Genomic DNA, 20,221 nt, shown 5'->3' on the forward strand with positions numbered 1-20,221 from the left:
ATTTCTGTCTAATTTTGAAGGTTGTGTTTTGTTCGTTTAATTGCTAAATGCATGGCTCTCACTGCATAGTTTCTTACAAGACAGACTGTGATATATTACTGCATGTCATTTATCCGCTCGAATTGCAATGCCTTCGCTAGCGTGGTGTCCATACAGTTGCACAGTTGATTTAAATATATTCATCCTCTGTTTCTCACTTTCAGAGAATTCAAGTTCCCGAGTCCGAACTGTGTCGGGTATGTCGGAAGAGGGTATATCCGATGGAGTCGCTGATAGCGGACAAACAAAACTTCCATAAAACTTGTTTTCGTTGTGCCCACTGCAGCAGCCAATTAAGGCAAGTACTGTATGGGTAGACCTCTTGTTCTATTACTCAATACCTGTACCCCTTGTCAGTTCACGTTTGTTATTTCTGAATATAGTCATAATCTCTTCTTTTTCACTCTTCACACAGCCTTGGCACTTATGCCTCTCTCCATGGAAGCATGTATTGCAAGCCACACTATAAACAACTGTTTAAATCCAAAGGAAACTATGATGAAGGATTTGGAAAAGCACCTCATAAGGACACGTGGAACGCCAAAAACCAGAAGAATTCAACAGAAAGGGAAAAACCCCAAACCACCACCCCTGAAATAATACAACTTAAATCCCCTGTTCTGACCACCACAAATGAGAAAGATATATCCTCCGCAGAAGAAAATGAAACAAGCCACGACAACAAAAAAACTGTCAGTAAAATCAACATTGTGTGGCCACCTCAGCGTGAAGCCCCGAGGAAGGCTTTTAATGTGGAAGACGATCTTAAACTGATGAAACCCTCTTGGCCACCACAAGAAAACACAGACGTTGTACCACCGGCACAATTTCTCACCTTTACACAACATGAACATGGTAATGCTCAAGACACACCAGGAACACCTTCAGCTGAAGAGGACAAAGAGGTGGAGGCTCCACAGCCTGAGCAGCCTCCAGCACCCCCTGTAGGACAACTGCCTGTACAAAATGCACAAGACGTCAGTGAAATAGCAGAAGCCAAAGACCCATTAAAGCCAGGACAATGTGAGGAGCAGCAAAGGCTTAGTGAAATGGAAAAGGAAGTGATTAATGAAGCAACTAAGGAAAAGGACGAGAAGGTGGAAGTGGAATTGAACGGAGATAAAGTCCCAGATCAGTATGGTGAGATTGCAAAAGAAAAGGAAACATTAGAGGAGGAAGTGAAAGTAAGTGGAGAGGCCGAGGAAGTAGTGAAGAATAGTGAAATTGAAGATGCAAGTAATGAGACAGAAACAGTAAAGGTCACAGTAATTGATGGCGTGCCGGATGGGCAGATAGTTAATGGTAACTCCAACAATAATAACAACACCTGCCAGTCACTTTTTGATTATGGGACAGTGTGGTCAGGCACTGATGATGTCAATAAAAAAATGTGTCTTCTTGACTTCAGTGCCGAGGTTACCCATCCAGAACATTCTTTCAAATTGGACACTGCCATCGTTCAGTCAAAGTCAACTGATGTTTTTCAGCTAGTGGACCTAGAAGATGCCTTTTCTCCACCAGATGCCAAACACAAAGGACGGGTGCTAGATGCTAGAAGCACAGATGCTATTTGTACAAGTGAGACAAAGAAGGATCTTTATTTTTCTGAAGACCAACCAAAGATTTGCACTTCAAGTCTTTTGGACGACATATTCGCTGGGCTGGATAACAGCTCCGGCCTGTTGTCTGATTTTAGGGCAAGACAGGATGACCTTTTGGATTTTGCAAAGGGGACAAGGACGAGAGAAAAAGTGGATGGCATGGACAAGAAGGGTGAACAATCTGTGGGAGATGTCAGTCTGCTCAGTACTGAAGACCTTTCATCACTGTCTGTGGAGGAACAAATCAAGCGCAACCGCTATTACGATGATGAGTTTGATTAAAAGTGTGTGTGTGTCTGTATGTTTGTGTGTGTGTAAATACACACGTACACATATACACACGCACACACACACACACACACACACACACACACACACACACACACACACACACACTTTAATCTGCCATAAATCCAGGTCTATAACCACACACACCTGATAATTGAACAGTCATGATTTTCCTTGGAGAGATGAATGTAACTCATTTTGCTCCCCACCCATTGTCTTTTATACTGTCATTTTAAATAATGATCTATCATAGTGCTTTCAATAAAGTTTTATCTGCTTTATTTTAAGGTGTATGAATGCACCTGGTGTGCAGTATGCAGACTTTCATGAAATGAACACTTTACACTATTGTTATACTGTACCCTTGTAGCCTTTTGGTTCTGTTTCTGTCTTATTTTATTAATGTTGTATTTTAGGATAGTTGTATGTTTTTTTTTTTTTTTTTTTTTGATTTTGAAAGAATTCCTGACTGGTTTCAACTTGTCAGGCTGGTTAAGAAGAAGAAGTTCTTTCTATGACATTGCTTTTGCATTAATAATAAAAAAAATAAAATGTACATAAAATGCCATAATTTCCTCTGTGTTGTAATTCCCATCTACTTACATTATACTAAATGCTCATACTGAGGGATTAACCAATCAATGAAGGCTTTCAGTTTTGCTTTTTTTTTCCAGGGGCCCTTTAAGTGTCAAAGAAACAATGCAGAGATTGTGGTGAATATTTGTAATGTTAAAGCCACTTAATGTTAAAGTGTACTTTTCAGCCTATGCATGTGTTTGCATACATTAAAGCATCCAAATGTGGGTGTTTGTGTTTTCACAGTTTTCACAAATTATAACCCCAATACCTCTACAATGGTAAAAGACTAGATTATAATATTTTTTGCAAGCATCACAAGGATTGTACACTATATAAGAATATATAAATATTCACACAGAAATTTCCATGTCAACCAATTAAATTATTTTGCTCACTGCTCAAATTCCGTACTTGTTTGAGGTGTTTTATTGAATTAACCAGATTTCACATGAACAGATTTCAACATGGGGAAACCATTTCCTGCTCAGTTTTAAATTGAAATTTAGCTCTACTTTTACTTGCACTGCTAGTAAAGTGGGGAATGTGCAGAGGAGAGCCAGGACCACAGATCAACAAAGTAAGACTGAAAAGAGTTTACTGTGCCTTCTGTGCTTTTCTTTCACACCCTTAAAATTTAATTATTTAATTATTATGAGTTTATTATTATGTGTGCTTGCTCTTTGCATAGGTGTTTTCAGTAGTTTACCATCTTATTTGTTTAATTGCCTATTCTAAAAATATGGTTTAATTGAAAATAATTAGGCAAAAGAATGTTTTTTTATTTGGACATTTCTATGTGTTTATAACTACAAGTGAGCTCATCAGTATGTGCACAAAACAAAGAATAAAGCATATTAAGGGATTTTGTGTTGAGCAGTGATTTTCAGTCATATTCCTGGAACACCACCTTCCAGAACCCAGAGTAACACTGAATAGTCTTCACTTTCACTTCACTCATCTTTTAGTAAAAATAGATTATACAGTCATAATCTGATTCTGCACACTAAAGTGTCAATTAGTTTACATTGTGGTGATCCTCGGGTTGGAGGATGGGTGTTGATACTGGAGTGTAAAAATTAACTCAGATGTACAAGAAAAGGTCAAAGCCCTAAATATGTTTATGTTGTTGAATTCAATAATGTTCCGACAACACTTCTTATTATAAAATAGGTTCAATTGCTATGTTTTATACCCTGCTATTTTCTTCATCTTCTCACTTTGGTTCTTAGTTCTGTAACATTAATAGTCATTAGCCAAAGTTGGATTTCTGTCCTGTATTCTCTACTCAAATATTTTTATTGGTTTTTATAACATTATCAACGACAAACAGTACAAATAACAAAGAAAAAGGAAAGGAAGGAAACCTAAAGAAAGCAGCCTTGCTCTGCTCATTCTCGCAGAAGAAATTAGGAGTGCACAGTTGCCTGTCTAACAGTATTCAATCCAGTAACACAATTAAATCAGCGACAAAGTTCAAGAATCGTTGACGTTTCCAAAAGAACACATCCGTGCTCAGTCTCATTGTGTATTTGATTTGTTAAGAGCTCTGGATAACTGTTTTGTCATGTAACTGGATTGCACTTTGTCAGGCCTCTACCTTAAGACCTGTCCAACTTGGGTGTCCCATCTGAAGGCTGAGCTTTGGGTCACTGAGGCACACAAACCCCCTGATCATGATAATGTGGCAATTCCTCAGGCAGAAAATATTCCTCATCAGATTATAACAAAAAACATAACATTTCCCTTTTATGGGGCCGTGGTGGCCTAGTGGTTAAGGAAGCGGCTCCGTAATCAGAAGGTTGCTGGTACACTCATACTGTGTTATACCATACAGGAGTGAGTGGGTTCGCCAGTACTCCCTGGGACAGTTCTCTTTGTTTTAGTTATGATAATTAGACGAGACCACATTAAAAAGGTTTGGTTGTGTCGGCCACAGTAGAATGAGCCAATATTCCATGCGCTGCTACTTCAGTCCTATGTTTGCCTGGTGTTATGTCCCTGGATGTATGCTCCCACGTGTTCTGTGTGGCTGGCTGTGGTTTTGTGTCCTGTCTCTTTTAGGTTGACTTCGAGGGAGGAGTTGAAGCCAACCAGCTCCACCTACCATTTGCCTATTGGTCACCACCACCTATATAAAGTGACTTCAGATTGTGTTCGGGAGGTCCCCAGTGTCTGCTAGGCCCTAACTGTTTTGGGAGGTCCCCATGGTCCATGGAGATCTGCAAGGAGCTCTGTTGGGGATTTCATTCACATGTGTTGTTGCTTTGTGTGATAGACCGCTTTGTTGTTCACTTTGTGTGTGTTTATGTGCCCTTTTCGTTAACTTTTGCATGAGTGCAGAATCAGCTCTAATGTGAATGCCCAGCTGAGACACCTGACACCGGCTAATTTGCATACTAACATTGATCGGATGTTTAGCTGGGAAGAGGGTGGGTGGGGATCTGTGCAGAAACAGCATGGAGGGATAAAGCAAACAAGGGAAACCTGCTGGCCCCAATTAGGAGATTTGCACTGTCCAATGTTACTGGGGAAGGTGTGGCATGGTTGGTGCTTGCTTCAGGCACTTTTCTGTTCTAAGTATCCAATTCATTTTTAAGTAATGTGGACCTTCTCCTAGGAGTCAGAAATTTGGCAGTTAATGTGTCCAACACCAGATTAGTGTTTCTCCCATCACTTCCGTCCACTCTGCCTTCATTTTGGCATTGCAGTTAATGAGCTCTTCACAGCTCTTCTCAAAGCAAACTGCTGTCATTACAAAGGGAAAGAAGAAGAAAGCTTCTTCTTCCAGATGCCTGGTTTGCAACTTACTCTTGTTAATAAGAAGAAAATGAAAACACAGAAAACAAAGAAAATTTACTTGACTGATGCATTCCAAAACCCCAGAAGCTGTGCCACTGCTCAATCCTGTGCAATATACCTTTCATTCTACAAATACATTGCTACAATTCCTAGAGCTACACAAGCAGGTGGACTGAGCAGGTAGTTTCTTCTGTGAAGTTCTTCAGTGTTCTATCACACATCTTAGCTTAGCTGGATTTCAATCAGAAGTGTTAAATGTAGAGTTCTTCAGAATGAGTTCAGCAGGGTTCTTTGCAGAGATCATAAAAATGGCTGCACCAACACTTCCCATCCAACCTGAGGGAGCTTGAGAGGTGCTACTAAGAGGAATCTGTGTAATAATAGGTGTGCCAAGCTTGTGGCATCATTTTCAAAAATACTTGAGGCTGTAAGTTGCTGCCAAAGGTGTAATGAACCAATGCTGCATGTTTTCTGTTTTTTATTTGTAATAAATTTGCTAAAACCTCAAGTAATCTTTTTTTCACGTTGTCATTACATTGAGTGTAGAATTCTGAGGGAAAATGTGATTAATCCATGTAACATAAGAAAATGTGGAAAAAGTGAATGCTTTCAGATGCACTCTAGGTTTAACACTAGAACTCCCAGGTTTTTCTGACCCCCTCAGCCCTAAAAGAGGTAGGCCAAATGGCCCCTTGATTTCAAACTAAAAACTCAATCACCTACCGTTGGCTCCCATTTATTTGTAAATGGGTGGCCCCTTGGAATGTGTCACTCCCCATCCCCCCATAAAACCATGTAAAAAATATTTCCCCCCATGTAAAAACAACTGATCCTCATGGCCCCTCTCTGATAGAGCAGTTTTGTGAGTTACTTTGCGGAGATCTGCTTCCATACATGTGATTTATCACCTCCTTTTATTATACTTTTAAACTGTCAAACAGCACCATTTCATACCTCTCTACCTGAATAAATTAACATAATTAGCATGAGCAATTTTAATATTAGCTTGGAAGTGATTATGTCAATTTCTACTTCAGAGCCTATTTGCCACCTTCCGTTCCCTCATATTGCAAAGTTTTGGGGCATGGCCATGTAAATTGCAATTGTTTCAGGATTTATCAAAAAGGACATGTGCATATGCACTGAGTGGGACAGGTAGACCTGTTTCATGAATCACACATAAAAACTGCTGTACCATGATTTTTAAAAAGAAGTGATTGTCATTGTGGTAGTGGTGGTAGTAGCCTAGTAGCAGTAGCCTAGTGGGTAAGACACTCGCCTGTGAACCAGGTTCAAATCCCACTTACTACCATTGTGTCCCTGAGCAAGACACTTAACCTTAAGTTGCTCCAGGGGGGACTGTCCCTGTAAATACTGATTGTAAGTAGCTCTGGTTAAGGGCGTCTGATAAATGCTGTAAATGTAAATCATTGTGAAACACTGCAGGACATGGTGACACAACGAAACGTGTCCTCTGTATTTAACACAACACCCTTATTGAGCAGTGGGCAGCCATGACAGGCACCCGGGGAGCAGTGTGTGGGGACGGTGCTTTGCTCAGTGGCACCTCAGTGGCACCTTTGCATTTCAGGACTTGAACCGGCAACCTTCTTGTAGCCAAGGAACCACCCCAGGGCAGCGGTAGATAGGTTATTAGGTGCAGCTGTGAGTGTCCAGGCACAGAGACACGCAGTAAACAATTAATTGCAGTGTTTAAAACAGGCAGAGTCACGACCAGCTAAAAAAAAAAAAAAAGACTGCCTGGGTCCTGGAGTAGAGATGGTGCGGAACAAACAGATAGTGGGGTTGCAGTTAAGCTACTGGGTTGACAGCCATTGTTTTATGGATCATTATTTTACCAAGTTCTGGATTTTGTTGGTTAATCCTTTTAAGTCTTTTGTTTTAGATAATTTTATTGGGTATTTATTCCGATGTTTGTTTTAGGATTAAATTGTATATTAAACCTGACTCTTCAATTAAAGGATATTGTTTGTTCCAAGCACTGTGTAGTGGTTTATGGGCTAACTTGAACCCGTAGTCAACCATAGGCCTACAGAACTGAACCTGAGAGCACGGTTGCTACATTCTGATTATGGGCCTGTATCCTTACATGCTAGGCCACCACTGCCCCAAAATACACCAAAATATACACTCAGATTGATAAATGAGGCCCAACGGGTGTATAAACATATTTTATATATCTGTGGAAATCAATTTCAGCTATATTTATTAATGTATTGTACATTTAACTATTTCCATTATGTTGAGAAGACTGCATTATGCTGGTACCTGGGTTTAACTGGTCTTGGCACGGCCTACATGACCAGCATAGAAGTATAATGTCAATTTTGTTGGTCACACTTCATCTGAGCTGGTTGGACCAGTGTGGAACTGGTAAACCATCTCAGCCAGTGGTATTGAATAAAAATGATTAATCTGGGCTTTATTTTTCAGGGAACATATTGACATGTGCAATGAACAAAGTAAATCAAAGTAGATTTATGTATTACATTAAATCTGTCAAGTTGATTTAGTGACACTTTCAATTAGACCTGAAAATCTATTAACCAACAGGGAAGTACAAAAAAAAAGAAGAAGAGAGATTTAAGTCAGGTTGCGTCAGTAAATGTTACCGTCACATATTACGGATAATTTATTTTACCTAGTTTGAATGGGAAAGCATGGAGGTCTCTCACCCTTCACTCATCTCCGTTAATCTCCTCTGAAAAGAGCCTCCGCTCCTCTCGTTAAAGGAGCCTAAGTCAGAGTGAGGAAACTGACCCTTTTATGTGATGGGCATTAATACTGTAACGTGTTTGTGCAGTGTGTTCAGCCAATGGGGAGGGTGCTAGTTGTAAAGTGTTTGAGGAAGAATAAGGGCACGTTGGGGTTTGGGGGGACATTTTTGCATAGGGGGAATCAGTTGATTGTGAGTCCTGTGTGGAAGCACGAGTTGGAGCTGGCATGACTGCAGCCGACAGCAGCTACACAAAATCTCGCAACTTTACCCCTGTGCCTGGTCTTTGCATGGATGTTACAATATTTTAACTCTGACTTGACTCCTTTCCCTGCCACACCTTTAAGAAATCAACCCTTTTCCCCAAGGAAGCAGGTTAATTGAAAGTGTGAATAACCATCGAATACAGTGCAAGACACTGTAAGACTGATTTCTATGAGGTTTTTTTTATATTACTCAAGATTTTTGATTGTCCTCTGATTGTCGAGTAGTCAAATACATTTGATCTCAAGAAGTCTTTGATTAGATAAAACCACAGTTCATCCAATCTGCAAGCAATTTTGTCAAACACTGATCAAATATTACCTCAGCCTTTTATTGCAAAATTACTTTATTTTCATTATACAATGACATTATGTGTATACAGAAAGAGACACAAAAAGTCTGTTTCATTTCTCTTTTGTTCGTAGGAGATTGTTCACTTTAATTTTTAATAGCTATTATTAGTGTTTTAGACTTTTTAGTGTAAATTTCTGTTCATTCATGGGTTCATTCATAGTTTTGATGCCTTGGTAATGGCAAATGGTCATGAAAATCAAGAAAACACATTGAATGAGAAGGTGTGTCCAAACTTTTGGACTGTACTGTAAGTTCAAACCCAAGGACACTTAATTTTGGAATAGTTACAAACCTGGAAGGCACGCAAAACAAGCAATCCGGACGCGTGACGCCGCGGTCCCCGCCAAGGACCGAAACGACCCCCGCCCCGCCCCGCCCCGCCCCGATACGCACGCTCATTAGCGAAGCCGACACACAACCTTGCTACGCCGAGCCGCGTCGCTGATTGGCTGCCGCCGGCCGCCCTGATTGGTCGGCGGCCGCCTGCGCTGCGTCCTCGCGCGTCACGTTTGTAGGGGGCGCGAGGGGAGCAGCGCGTCCGTTCGGGATGCAGCGCGGCCGCGGCAGCATCAGCACCGCCCGCTCCGGGAGGATGGAGCCCACGAACGCGGTACGTGCAGAGCCCGGCGATTTCGTCTCCCGTCCCGCTCCGTGCGCGTCGGCCGTGGGGTTTGTCTGCGGAGGAAAGTGCGAGTTGTGCCCGGAGCGCCTGTCCTCGGAACGGTGCCGAGATGACCGGGACACTTAACGCGAGTCCCGCGGACGTGCTGAGATAACTGCTTTTAACTCGTGAAATGTAAAGTTTGTCTCCTCTCCACTTCGCCCCGTTCACGACGTCCAGCGCGAAGTAATTCCTGCCCCATTATTCCCAAACCGAGGAACGTGGCGCCAGGTGAACAAAGGTGCGAAAGCCCCCCCAGCCCTCGCTTACTCTCCATTTGTCACTTTTAAAATATGTCACATTATAACATTCTCTTGCATTCCGGTCACATTCATTCTTCCTCCTTCCTTTCTTTTATTCTTTCTTGCTTTCTTTCTTTCTTACTGCCCCAGTCCTGCATGGAACGCAGGTCCAGACATCGGTTGTTGGTGGGCGACCATCATCTGTGTTTTCTGCGTCCGTCTAGTCGCATCTCGCGTCAGTTCACACAGTGACCGCTGTCACAAAGCTCCTGACCCTGGAAACAGTTGGTCTCTCATCGTGTGTGTTAGAAGGACGGGGGGCATCTCACGCAAACGTAACTCCTCTAATAACCCCTGTAGCCCCTGAGCAGTATAATTATCAGGCTGACAGAGGACCACAGACGCGTGTGACATTCGCCGTGGGCTGCAGGGGGACATGCGTGTCCTCTGGGTTGGGTGGTGACGATGTTTTAATAGGTTTTATCTTTCACACCTGCCTGCTGGTGCACCTGCTTGTGTAGTGCATCCGATGTGACGACGGCGCGGCGCGACACGGCAGTGAATGGTGGCGTCAGGACAGGTAGGGCCGAGTTCGCACACACTCCTCCTCGCATGCTGTGAGCCGCCAGTGAGCCTTGGGAAATCCGTTCCCAGAGAGGGCCGGAGAGGGAGCCGCGTGCCCTGTTTATCTCCCCCGTCCTCCAGCCAATCCTCTTCCGGCTGGTAAACTTCCCGGCTTTCAAGTGAGAGCGTTGATTCCCTCTCACGGCGGGAGAGTCGGCAACAAGCGGGGCAGAGCCGAGCAGAGCACGGGAAGCGAAAGAATTTATACCGCTGGGGCGGAATTCAGGGGCTGGCATCTCACCAATTTGCGTTATGAATGAACAGAGATTACGGAGAAAAAAAAAAATAAATAAATAAAAACTTCATTTTAAATGTCCTCAAGGGCCCTCTGTTCTGTACCGCAAAAATGAAAACACATTAGTTCAATTCCAATTACGGCAAACAATTTGAACATGGCGCTGAGTGCCTCGGAGCTTTTTTAATGATCTGAGGGTGGGCTGGGGGGGAGCTGGCTGCAATGCAACGTGGCAGCACCACGGGGAGACACTCCTGCAACCGCGCCGATATAATGGCACTAAATTAGACTAATGAATGTGAATGGTGATGGATTTCAACAAGCGTGGCTCCGTTCCAGTCAAAACAGTATGGATGAATGGAGCAGAGCGATGAAAACACTGTGCGGTTTACTATAGAGGGAGAGAGAGAGAGAGAGAGAGAGAGAGAAGGGGGTGTGAGGGGCAGCGGGATTCCCTGCGGATCAAATCCAGCAGGCATTATGGACAACGCGGCCTTCTTGTAACGTTTTTAACGTGGTGACTCAACCTTCGCGATGGCTTGTTTCTGATGGATTATTAAATCCATGAAATCGAATGCATAATGCGCAAAAGTTGAGGTTAACAAGCTATTGTTAATTAATCTTAAGGGGGTCCTTGGAATCTCTTTTGTCACTGTTGTGACAAGAGAGTCACGCGTCCCTTTGTTCCACGTGCACCGCGTCCCCCGTCTCCTGAAGAACGTTGCTCTTTCTGCATGTTTGGTGGATATGGACACCAGTCCGTCACAGTTTGAATGCAATGCTGCTACTGAATAACAAAGAGGAGGTGTCTATGATGGGCCCGCATCAGTACAACCTGAGTTTGTATGCGCTTGTAATTGTGTGTGTGTGGAAGCCCTAAAAATGATTAGGACCGCAAAAGATTCCTGATGATGCCGGTATCCATGCTAATGACATGGTGTGTTAAGTCTGCCATTAGCAGTATAATAAATGGCTCGTATTATTATACAAATGTTCTAATATTTACGGACTGCCCTTCATGTAGCCGACAGGGGGTCTCTTTAGAATCGGATTGTTCCGCGGTTTCATTAAACTGCCGCGCTCGCTGTGCTTTAAAAACAAAACAGAGCGCACATTTCTACGCAAAGGTCATCCCAGACCGGAGAGAGTTTGCCGCTCCCCGCCGTGCCCGTGCCACTTCACGGCGTCTAGAGGTGGGGACCAATGCCCTGCTGTAAGCTCCCTATTGTTGGACTGCTTTTGTCTTCGCCCAGGCCCTTTATTCCCGGCCTGCCCGTTAGAGAGGACCGGCTTGATTAAGACTCATTGATTCAGCACACTTCACTCCCCGGTGCCGCGGTCCTTTTCAGCGGTGGTCCTGTGGAAAAATGGAGTCGCGTTCTTTCAAGCGGCCCCCTTTCCACCTTTTCTGTGCATTGATCACTCTGCTGCGGTGTGGTAATAAACCTCATCTCATTATTCCTGGTAATTACTGTTGAAATGTTGACCTTTTTTGAACAGCTTGACTCTGTGCGGCAAACTTATTCCGATCGTCACTGTTGTCATGGTGCGCAGCTTCATTACGAAGATGTGGATGCCTCTGGAAGCCGTATTTTATGGTCATGCCATGCTCAGCCTCAGTTCTCATGTTCCAGTCTAACCTTTGAGGGACACATTGCCCTGTCCTCAGAGTCCTCACCACCGGCTCGGTTCATGGTCATTCACTTCTCGTTGGATTTTGAAAAGATCTGGGTACATTTCAGCAATTCATGCGTCTACTCCCCTGTAATCATGTCCGCCGGATCATTATATAATCTCTTTAGCCATGGCACAGACACACAACCGTGCCGCCCACCCCGCGGTCAGCGGCCGCAGAGGCTAATTAAGGCGAGCTCCTGACGTGTCATTTCGGAAATTGAACGTGCCCCGCCCCCTCCCGCCAATTGGGCCATAATCGATGCACCGTGACGTTTTCTTTATGCCCCCGGTTTGCATCACATCAACAACCAATCGCGGCGAGATGCTGCAGCCTCCTTCTGGAGCGCGCGGTAGATTGGGCCGCCAGGTTGCGGATAGGGTAGCAATGCTCCCTCGAGCATTCTGGCTCTAATTGGACTCTGCCGGCTCCACTGGTCAGCCAGAGGCTCTGCGGCTGGAGTGTCCGGAGTGGCTTTCCGGGTGAGCGTGTATAGGGGGATGCTGAAACACTTTCCTTGTACCCTGCCCCGCACCACTCCCGCACAACAGGCCCTTCCATTTGAGGCCACTTGCTGGGGTGAGATGATTCAAAGTAGTGAATGAAACTATCGGTAATACGGGATGGCTGCCAAAAAAAAGAGATAAATATTGCGATGACCTACTCATGCAGCACACACAGCATATGTTTCTGAAAACGGCCATTACGTTTTCAAGAGCCCAGTTGACTGTTATGAAAGCTGTTAACTGTGTTTAATCTTCTCAAATGCAACTTTTATTTGTCACATACATAGTCATACACGGTATGATATGCAGTGAAATGCTTTAGCGACTGCTACAGACCACACTATTGCAAATATTGCAAGTATACAATGAACCAATTTGCAAATATTGCAAACATAACCCCTTTACACTTTTATGCTTTTTAACATAAAATATGTGTGACAGGTAGGGTGAAGCTCTGCAAATGAGTAAAGTTAAAGGAAAAAGTGAAAACATTTGAGCAAGAGTAAAAGTTAAAAAAAAATTGTGCAAGTATTCTGGGGGGTTGAGTCCAGAAGTGCTGGAGGTATTACGCCGCCAAGGACTCAAATCCTGCAGTGCCAGACGTGTTCCCCTGCTTAAGCCAGTACATGTCCGGGCCCATCTGAAGTTTGCTAGAGAGCATCTGGATGATCCAGAAGAGGATTGGAATGTCATATGAAACCAAAATAGAACTTTTTGGTAAAAACTCTACTTGTCGTTTTTGGAGGAGAAAGAATGCTGAGTTGCATCCAACTCAGAACACCATACATACTGTGAAGTATGGGGGTGGAAACATCATGCTTTGGGGGTGTTTTCTGCAAAGAACCTCCGTCCATTAGCAAGGGCATTGAAGATGAAACGCGGCTGGGTCTTATAGCATGACAATGATCCCAAACACACCGCCCGGGCAACGAAGGAGTGGCTTCATAAGAAGCATTTCAAAGTTCTGGAGTGGCCTAGCCAGTCTCCAGATCTCAACCCCATAGAAAATCTTTGGAGTTGAAAGTCTGTGTTACCCAGCGACAGCCCCAAAACATCACTGCTCTAGAGCAGATCTGAATGGAAGAATGGGCCAAAATTCCAGCAACAGTGTGTGAAAACCTTGTGAAAACGTTTGACCTCCGTCATTGCCAACAAAGGGTATATAACAAAGTATTGAGATGAACTTTTGTTAGTGACCAAATCCGAATTTTCCACCATAATTTGCAAATAAATTCTTTAAAAATGAGAGGATGCGATTTTCTGGATTTTTTTTCTAATTTTGTCTCTCATAGTTGAGGTATACCTATGACGAAAATTATAGGCCTCTCTCATCTTTTTAAGTGGGAGAACTTGCACAATTGGTGGCTGAATAAATACTTTTTTGCCCCACTGTATAATCATGACCCCTGTAAAAAGCATGCAACGCTGAGTCGCCGTCGGCCCTGTGCACCGGGATTTAGGAAGTAATGCTGTTTTCGCTCCGTGTCTTGGATGCGGATTTGACATTTGCTGCACGCTCAGAAATTGATCTGAGATGAAACCAGACTGAATGCGATCTCTGCTTTAAGCCCCATGTGTTCTCATTAACTGAGTCAGCCATCGACTTACGCAATAGTGGCTTCACTTTCAATTTACTGAGCCGAAGGTCTTTGGTGAGATAATAACTTGTGCACGTTAATAGCATAAATGATCAACTAATGAGCTCTTTAGGATGCGGTGTTTTATATGGTGAAGGTCTTTACTTGGGTCACATGGATAATTACAGCTAGTTTGCCTGAATGGGATTAATGTTCCAACATGGGACTGCCGTTAAACCTGACAGATGGAACAATATGATTTTTTTTCCTCATTGTTTTCATCAATATCATTATTATATTGGAATGATGAGTGTTTGTGTTAGCTGCATTATATTTTTCCTTTGTTGACAGTTGTACATGAAAGAATTCTTTGAAATGGCAAAAGAGCCAAATTGCACCTTCACTATGAGAGCAAACTTGGGTTTGTGAAGTGGTTTATCAAGTATTTTAATTTATGTTTTGCTATAGTTTGCTAGAGTTTGAACATTTCATGCAATGTGTATAGGGAGTGTACGTGAAATTAATCCCTAAGTTGATGTGCTGCAGTATGTAGAATTTCCCATCTAAACAAATAGTCTTTTATATGATTAAAAATCTTCACTAGGTCCAGTTCCAGGGGGGAAAATGCTCTGTCAAAATCAACACTCCTACCATGAAAAAACACTCCAGAGAAACATGTATTTTTAGATAGGGATATGGTTCATAGAGAATGTAATTAATACATTAAATGCAACATGCATGCAATTGGGATATATAAATATGTAGCTAGCTAGATATTCTGGAATTAAACTTTCTGTAGTTATTCAATTTGGTGTCGATTTTTGACAAATTGCCACAGTCAGAATAACATGTGATTAACAGTGCAGTTCATCTGAAACCACTGCTGCGATGCTGAGTCCTAGCACGGTAGATCTTGTTTGTGAAACATAGGAAAGGTTGAAAGAAAGTCAAGCGTATCTGGAGGAAAGTGGATTGACAGAGAGAGCTGGGGAGCGGGGGAAAGTGGGAGACTCTTATTTTCCATTAGGGTGCTCATGTGCAGCAGGGGCTGTGCGAGGGTGACAGAGACACTTCTGTTCTGAGGACACTGTGGGGAGGCCGAGATTTTATCGCCCCTTTCGTTCACCCTCCTCCTGCTATATCTCCCTTTCGCTCCCTTGGCTTCTCTCTCGCTGTCTTATTCCATCTCCCCCTATCTCTTAGACCGCTGCCTTGGATGTGTATTGAAGATTCATGTTGCCTTGCTGATGCTATGCAGAATGTGTTGCTATGGGCACAGAGTGACAGTGGCACTTTTCTGTCTTGGTTTCTGCCACGTGCTTCAGATGGAAGTATTTAGTCTCCATGTGGTTGTGTGTGTGTGTGTGTGTGTGTGTGTGTATGTGTGTGTGTGTACTTCACTACGCCTTCAGATCTAAAACAATGGTCTTCACCACAGCTAAATCCATTTGACTGGCCTACTTATGAGTTGGTAAGGCTTTATTTGAATGATCAACACTTTCACACATATATATGTATCACATATTAATAAGCAGGTGATATTAAAAAAATAGTAGGTAGAAGCACACATTTTTTATAACTAAAAATATGTATATTAAAATGTTATTACTTCTTTTTACCTGGAATTTGATTTCCAATATCCTTATGGGAATGACATTTGCTTCTCTCTTAGATATAAGTAGATCCACACACATACACACGTCTGCAGAAGAGTTCCCAGCGGGTGCCATGTACTGTGTCTACAAACATGCAATATCACACACACAGATAGGCTTGCCCTTTAAGATTGTCTTCATATATGTTCTCACCCAGAGGAACACAGACATGCTGCCACTCCCATCCTCTCCCATGCGCACGCTGAAACATAAGATAAAATGTCAGCACACAGCCATTTGAAAGAGAGGGATGTTGGAGCCGCTCGGAGCAGATGGCGTGGTCGGTGTGGAAGTGTAGGTTGTAAGTGGCTTCCACTCCAGTGTAAGAATTTAACACACACCTCAGCGCTCACTAGCTGTTCTGATTACAAAGTGCTTCTCGCTCCTGTTTCTCCTCATGCATTTAACAAATACCAGCAACAGAAAAAGGGGGCATTTTCTTTCCCATTTAAAGGACATTGGGATTGGGTTCCCTCCTCAGTCAATGTTCTTTCATTTAAAAAAAGCGCTAGGCTCCACCAGTTCTATTAAAAGCCTGTCTCATATTCCATTGCGAGGTGAACGGGTGAAATCCGCTGGCTGACACGGATGTGCCAATCGGAAATGGCTTCTGAGCTATCGGGGCTTAAGGTTCAGAAACATGCAAGCACAAGCACGTGCTGAGATTTCTTTCTCGCTCACACAGTATGCTCACCTCATGCCAGTAGCATCCATACGTGGCCATCAGTGGGTGTTCTATTTCAGCTCTTCTGTCTATAATGAGAGGATTGCCTCCAGGAAGGAAAAGAAAACATATCTACAAATAGTTGCAATGGAGCACAATGTTCAGGAACGACGGAACGGCACATTTCTCAGAATCTGGTTGCATTTGTTTGCAATGGGCAACACAAAAGCAACTATGCATGCTCTTCTTAAAAAATGTCGGGCTCTCGGGGACTGATATGTGCAGCCGCTGGGGTCCAGGTGATTCTTAGAGAAGTTCTATACTTAGTGATAGTTCTGTACTTTATATATCCTCCACCCCAAACCCGTCCTGCCTGCTGTGTCATGTAATAGGAGTACGATTCATTGGAGAGCTGAGTTTAACAAATGGAGCTGTCAAGGAGAAGTGTAGCTACAAACCGAGTAATATTTAAAAAATAAAAGACGCCAGGCACAAATTATTACATATTACCTGATTGTGGTTATTTTAGCAGACCGTGATTATGTTTTCATAACCTCTATGAAATTAGAATTTCGCCAACATTACCGTTTTACTACAGGTTAACAGGGTAAAAATGCGGTTGATGGTGACTCTTCATTACTGAACCTGCCCGCTGGCTCTGTTTTTATCTGTGCTTCTGTCGCCTTTCGCTTGTTGAAATGCACAGGCATGTCTTGTGTACGGGACCCAAATCCTTATGTGGCTCTGCCTGACAGTGACAGTCCATCTTCGCTGTGTAAAGCCAAAAGTCTGGTCCTAAGCTGAAATTTCCATAAGGCTGGCCCCCTTCCCGCTATGGATTGTTCGAGATTTAATCGAAAATAACACAGTCTGCATCATGCCTGCTCGGAGAATCTGGAACTCATGTATCTGTGAGCAGGACAGAAAGTCCTTTGCAGCAGTAAACATTATTCACTGAACTTCCCATCACAGCTGCTGTTAAAGTAGTTTTTTTTTTTTTTGGGGGGGGGGTGTTATAGGGCGCACCGCGTTTGTGGCTAGGGAACAAAGGCACATACACACGCACCCTGTTCTGGGCTGATCTTGATTCCTGTTTGTGGATTATTATTAATCTGGGTTCTCACCTTGGCCTGTTTGCCTTGAGAGATTCTACCCAGAATGCAAGACCCTGACCACTCAAGGGGTCATTAAACTTCACGAGCGAGCCCGTCGGCCATGACACAGGCCTCGCTCGAGGAACGAAACGTATGCCCTTTAAAACCATGCTGATCCTCTCTCCTCTTCTTCCAATGTGGGATTTAACTCAGGGCGAGTCCCCACCCAGCACTGCGTAGGAGTGGAAGAATCATCCTGCAAAACAGCCTCTTTTATCCTAATATAATGCAGTTTTTTTTTATCTAATTGTGCATCATGGCGTCCGACTGTGACCCAGAAAATTGAACAGAGGGGATACATTGGGAGAGGCATAGATAGTGATGTATGGCCCGATATCTCCATGTCTTTTTCTGAACCATCGATAATTCACTAATCCGTATCATTGTTTTCCATAGCTGTTATTCTCATCACATCCGAATCACACAGGACTCAGTGTGTGTGTGTGTGTGTGTGTGTGTGTGGTGTTCAGATTCATCTCTTTCTACAGAACATGCAGTACAGGCCAAAAGTTTGGACACACCTTCTCATTCAATGTGATTTCTTTATTTTCATGACCATGTACATAGATTCATACATACATGTACATAGATTCTCACTAAAGGCATCAAAACTACGAATGAACACATGTGGAATGAACCATTTCAGGTGACGACCTCTTGAAGCTCATCGAGAGAATGGCAAGAGTGTGCAAAGCAGTAATTAGAGCAAAGGGTGGCTATTTTGAAGAAACTAGAATATAAAACATGTTTTAAGTACATAACACCACATGTGTTCATTCATAGTTTTGATGCCTTCAGTGAGAAGCTACCAATGTAAAGGGTCATGAAAATAAAGAAAACACATTGAATGAGAATGTGTGTCTAAACTTTTTGCCTGTACTGTACCTTCATTTTCATCTTTGATTTTCTCCCTCGGGATTCACCATCACCACTGACATTTCCCAGACTCTAAACAAATCGAGGTTATAATGTAATGACTTTGCTCAAAAACCTCCCATAGGTGTGGACTGTGATCTGGTGACCAAAGGTCATGTCATCCATTATCATCTATTCAGTGTTTCTTATTTGCTGTGGATGATCGCCAACCTGCCAAACAGAAATATTTCATCATTGCCCATAGGTGGCAATTCATTATTATTGATTTATTGATATGCACTCGTTCCCTTAAGGGTACAAGTGGACATTTATTTCCACTACTGTTTTGATGTACATTGTGTTTTTTATGACATCTCAATTAGACAGAATCAGTTAATATCAGTTAATATTTTCATTTTTAGGGCTTATTCTAGGTATTAATTCCATGTAGGCACTGTATTAATGACGTGAAGTTCTCGAGGAACCAATGCATAGTGTCCATGGTTCTCATCCTGGCAGTGTTAAGGACAGGGGTAACATACATTGCATTTGCCATGTGGACATCAACAGCCATCTTCAGGAATGAGGATGAATTATGCTGTTACTGCATGCCTGCAGGTAGGGATGTTGAAATGAATCGTATAATCAACGTTGGGCGACGGTAGTGACTGTGCCGGCCTGGTCTACAGAGTACAGCACCACTCTGGGTTGGAGTTTCACGCGGCGCGGCACTCGGTGGCCGTGACGTATTTTCGCACGACCAATAGAATCCAAGCGGGCTAGTTTTCTTTCTACCACTTCGAAACACACACAGGAAGCGGGAATGGAGGAAAAGCTGATCTTTCTCTGAGTGTCCAGAGATCTACAACACAACACTATCGTCTTACCGGGAGTTTAGAAAAACATGCATATTTCTCGCAGTGAGCGCGACGCGTTCGGTCTGAAAGCGGCTTTAGATTTTCTACGATGCGTAGAACATTGGTCCGTGTTCAGTCCGCACTCACCTGATGCCACGGACGTCTGAACCAGACGATTTTCTGGAGTTTGTACCATCAGGGGAGTGCGGACTGAACACATCCACATTTTTTTTCTGCTCATTGTAACAAATCAAAGCGTCCACAAAGCGTGTACAGTTCTCACACGTGTACAGTTCCCAATCTGTCTAAATAGTCCCATTAGGGTCGTGTGAAATGGGATGCTTAGTTTAAAGAATACTGTTTTGAACTAAGATGTCACAATAACATCAGGGTTGGATTTTTTTTTACACTCAGTATTGCTGTTTACTGTTTCTATTTGAATAAAGGTTTTGATATGCAACTGTTTACCAATTTCTACCTGAATTAATAATCAAAATAATGTTAATAGAAAGGTATCAAAATAAATTTCTAGAACAAAATAAATGTTCTATAAATCAGGTCTATTCTTACATCAAATTGTTTACAATTACAAAAGGTAATTAATTTAATCCTGACAATAGAGGCCTTGAATGGAATCTTTGTGTTGTTCTATATCAAAGTGATTGCCTGTAATCTTTAAAAAAAAAAAAAAAGAAAATTATGCTGTGACTCAGTTGATAAAACACTGAAAAACTGTTGTTTACTTATTCACTGTTGATTTGTATTACTGTAGATGTCAGTTCAATTCTTTACCTTCTGTCACTGAAGTGAAATTAGACAGTGAAATTGTTTTGAAAAGTTACTAAAGGTTACAGA

The 20,221-nt window shown here is 42.8% G+C and overlaps 3 protein-coding genes across 5 annotated transcripts in view; all 3 read left to right on the top strand.

Moving 5' to 3' along the window:
• xirp2a (xin actin binding repeat containing 2a) overlaps positions 1-588 on the top strand; it is a 31,139-nt gene extending 30,551 nt beyond the window's left edge. For both annotated transcript variants that reach the window (XM_028979927.1, XM_028979928.1), the window contains 2 exons: positions 204-337; positions 455-588. In XM_028979927.1, the coding sequence (XP_028835760.1) occupies positions 204-298 (95 nt within the window). In that variant the 3' untranslated portion in view covers positions 299-337; positions 455-588. The remainder of the gene's footprint in view (positions 1-203; positions 338-454) is intronic.
• An 8,606-nt stretch (positions 589-9,194) lies between these two features.
• Positions 9,195-20,221, top strand: part of LOC114789717 (beta-1,3-galactosyltransferase 1-like) — an 89,164-nt gene continuing 78,137 nt past the window's right edge. Inside the window, exon 1 of one of the 2 annotated variants that reach the window (XM_028979022.1) lies at positions 9,195-9,271. The gene's annotated coding sequence lies outside the window, so the exon portion shown is untranslated. Of the gene's footprint in view, positions 9,272-15,611; positions 15,653-20,221 lie in introns of those variants that run through there. The other variant, XM_028979023.1, reaches the window with a different exon arrangement.
• LOC114789716 (ceramide synthase 6-like) overlaps positions 9,201-20,221 on the top strand; it is a 122,759-nt gene continuing 111,738 nt past the window's right edge. The window contains exon 1 of the mRNA XM_028979021.1: positions 9,201-9,271. The gene's annotated coding sequence lies outside the window, so the exon portion shown is untranslated. The remainder of the gene's footprint in view (positions 9,272-20,221) is intronic.

This window comes from Denticeps clupeoides, chromosome 5 (genome assembly GCF_900700375.1).
Source record: "Denticeps clupeoides chromosome 5, fDenClu1.1, whole genome shotgun sequence".
In the NCBI taxonomy this organism is placed as follows: domain Eukaryota; kingdom Metazoa; phylum Chordata; class Actinopteri; order Clupeiformes; family Denticipitidae; genus Denticeps; species Denticeps clupeoides.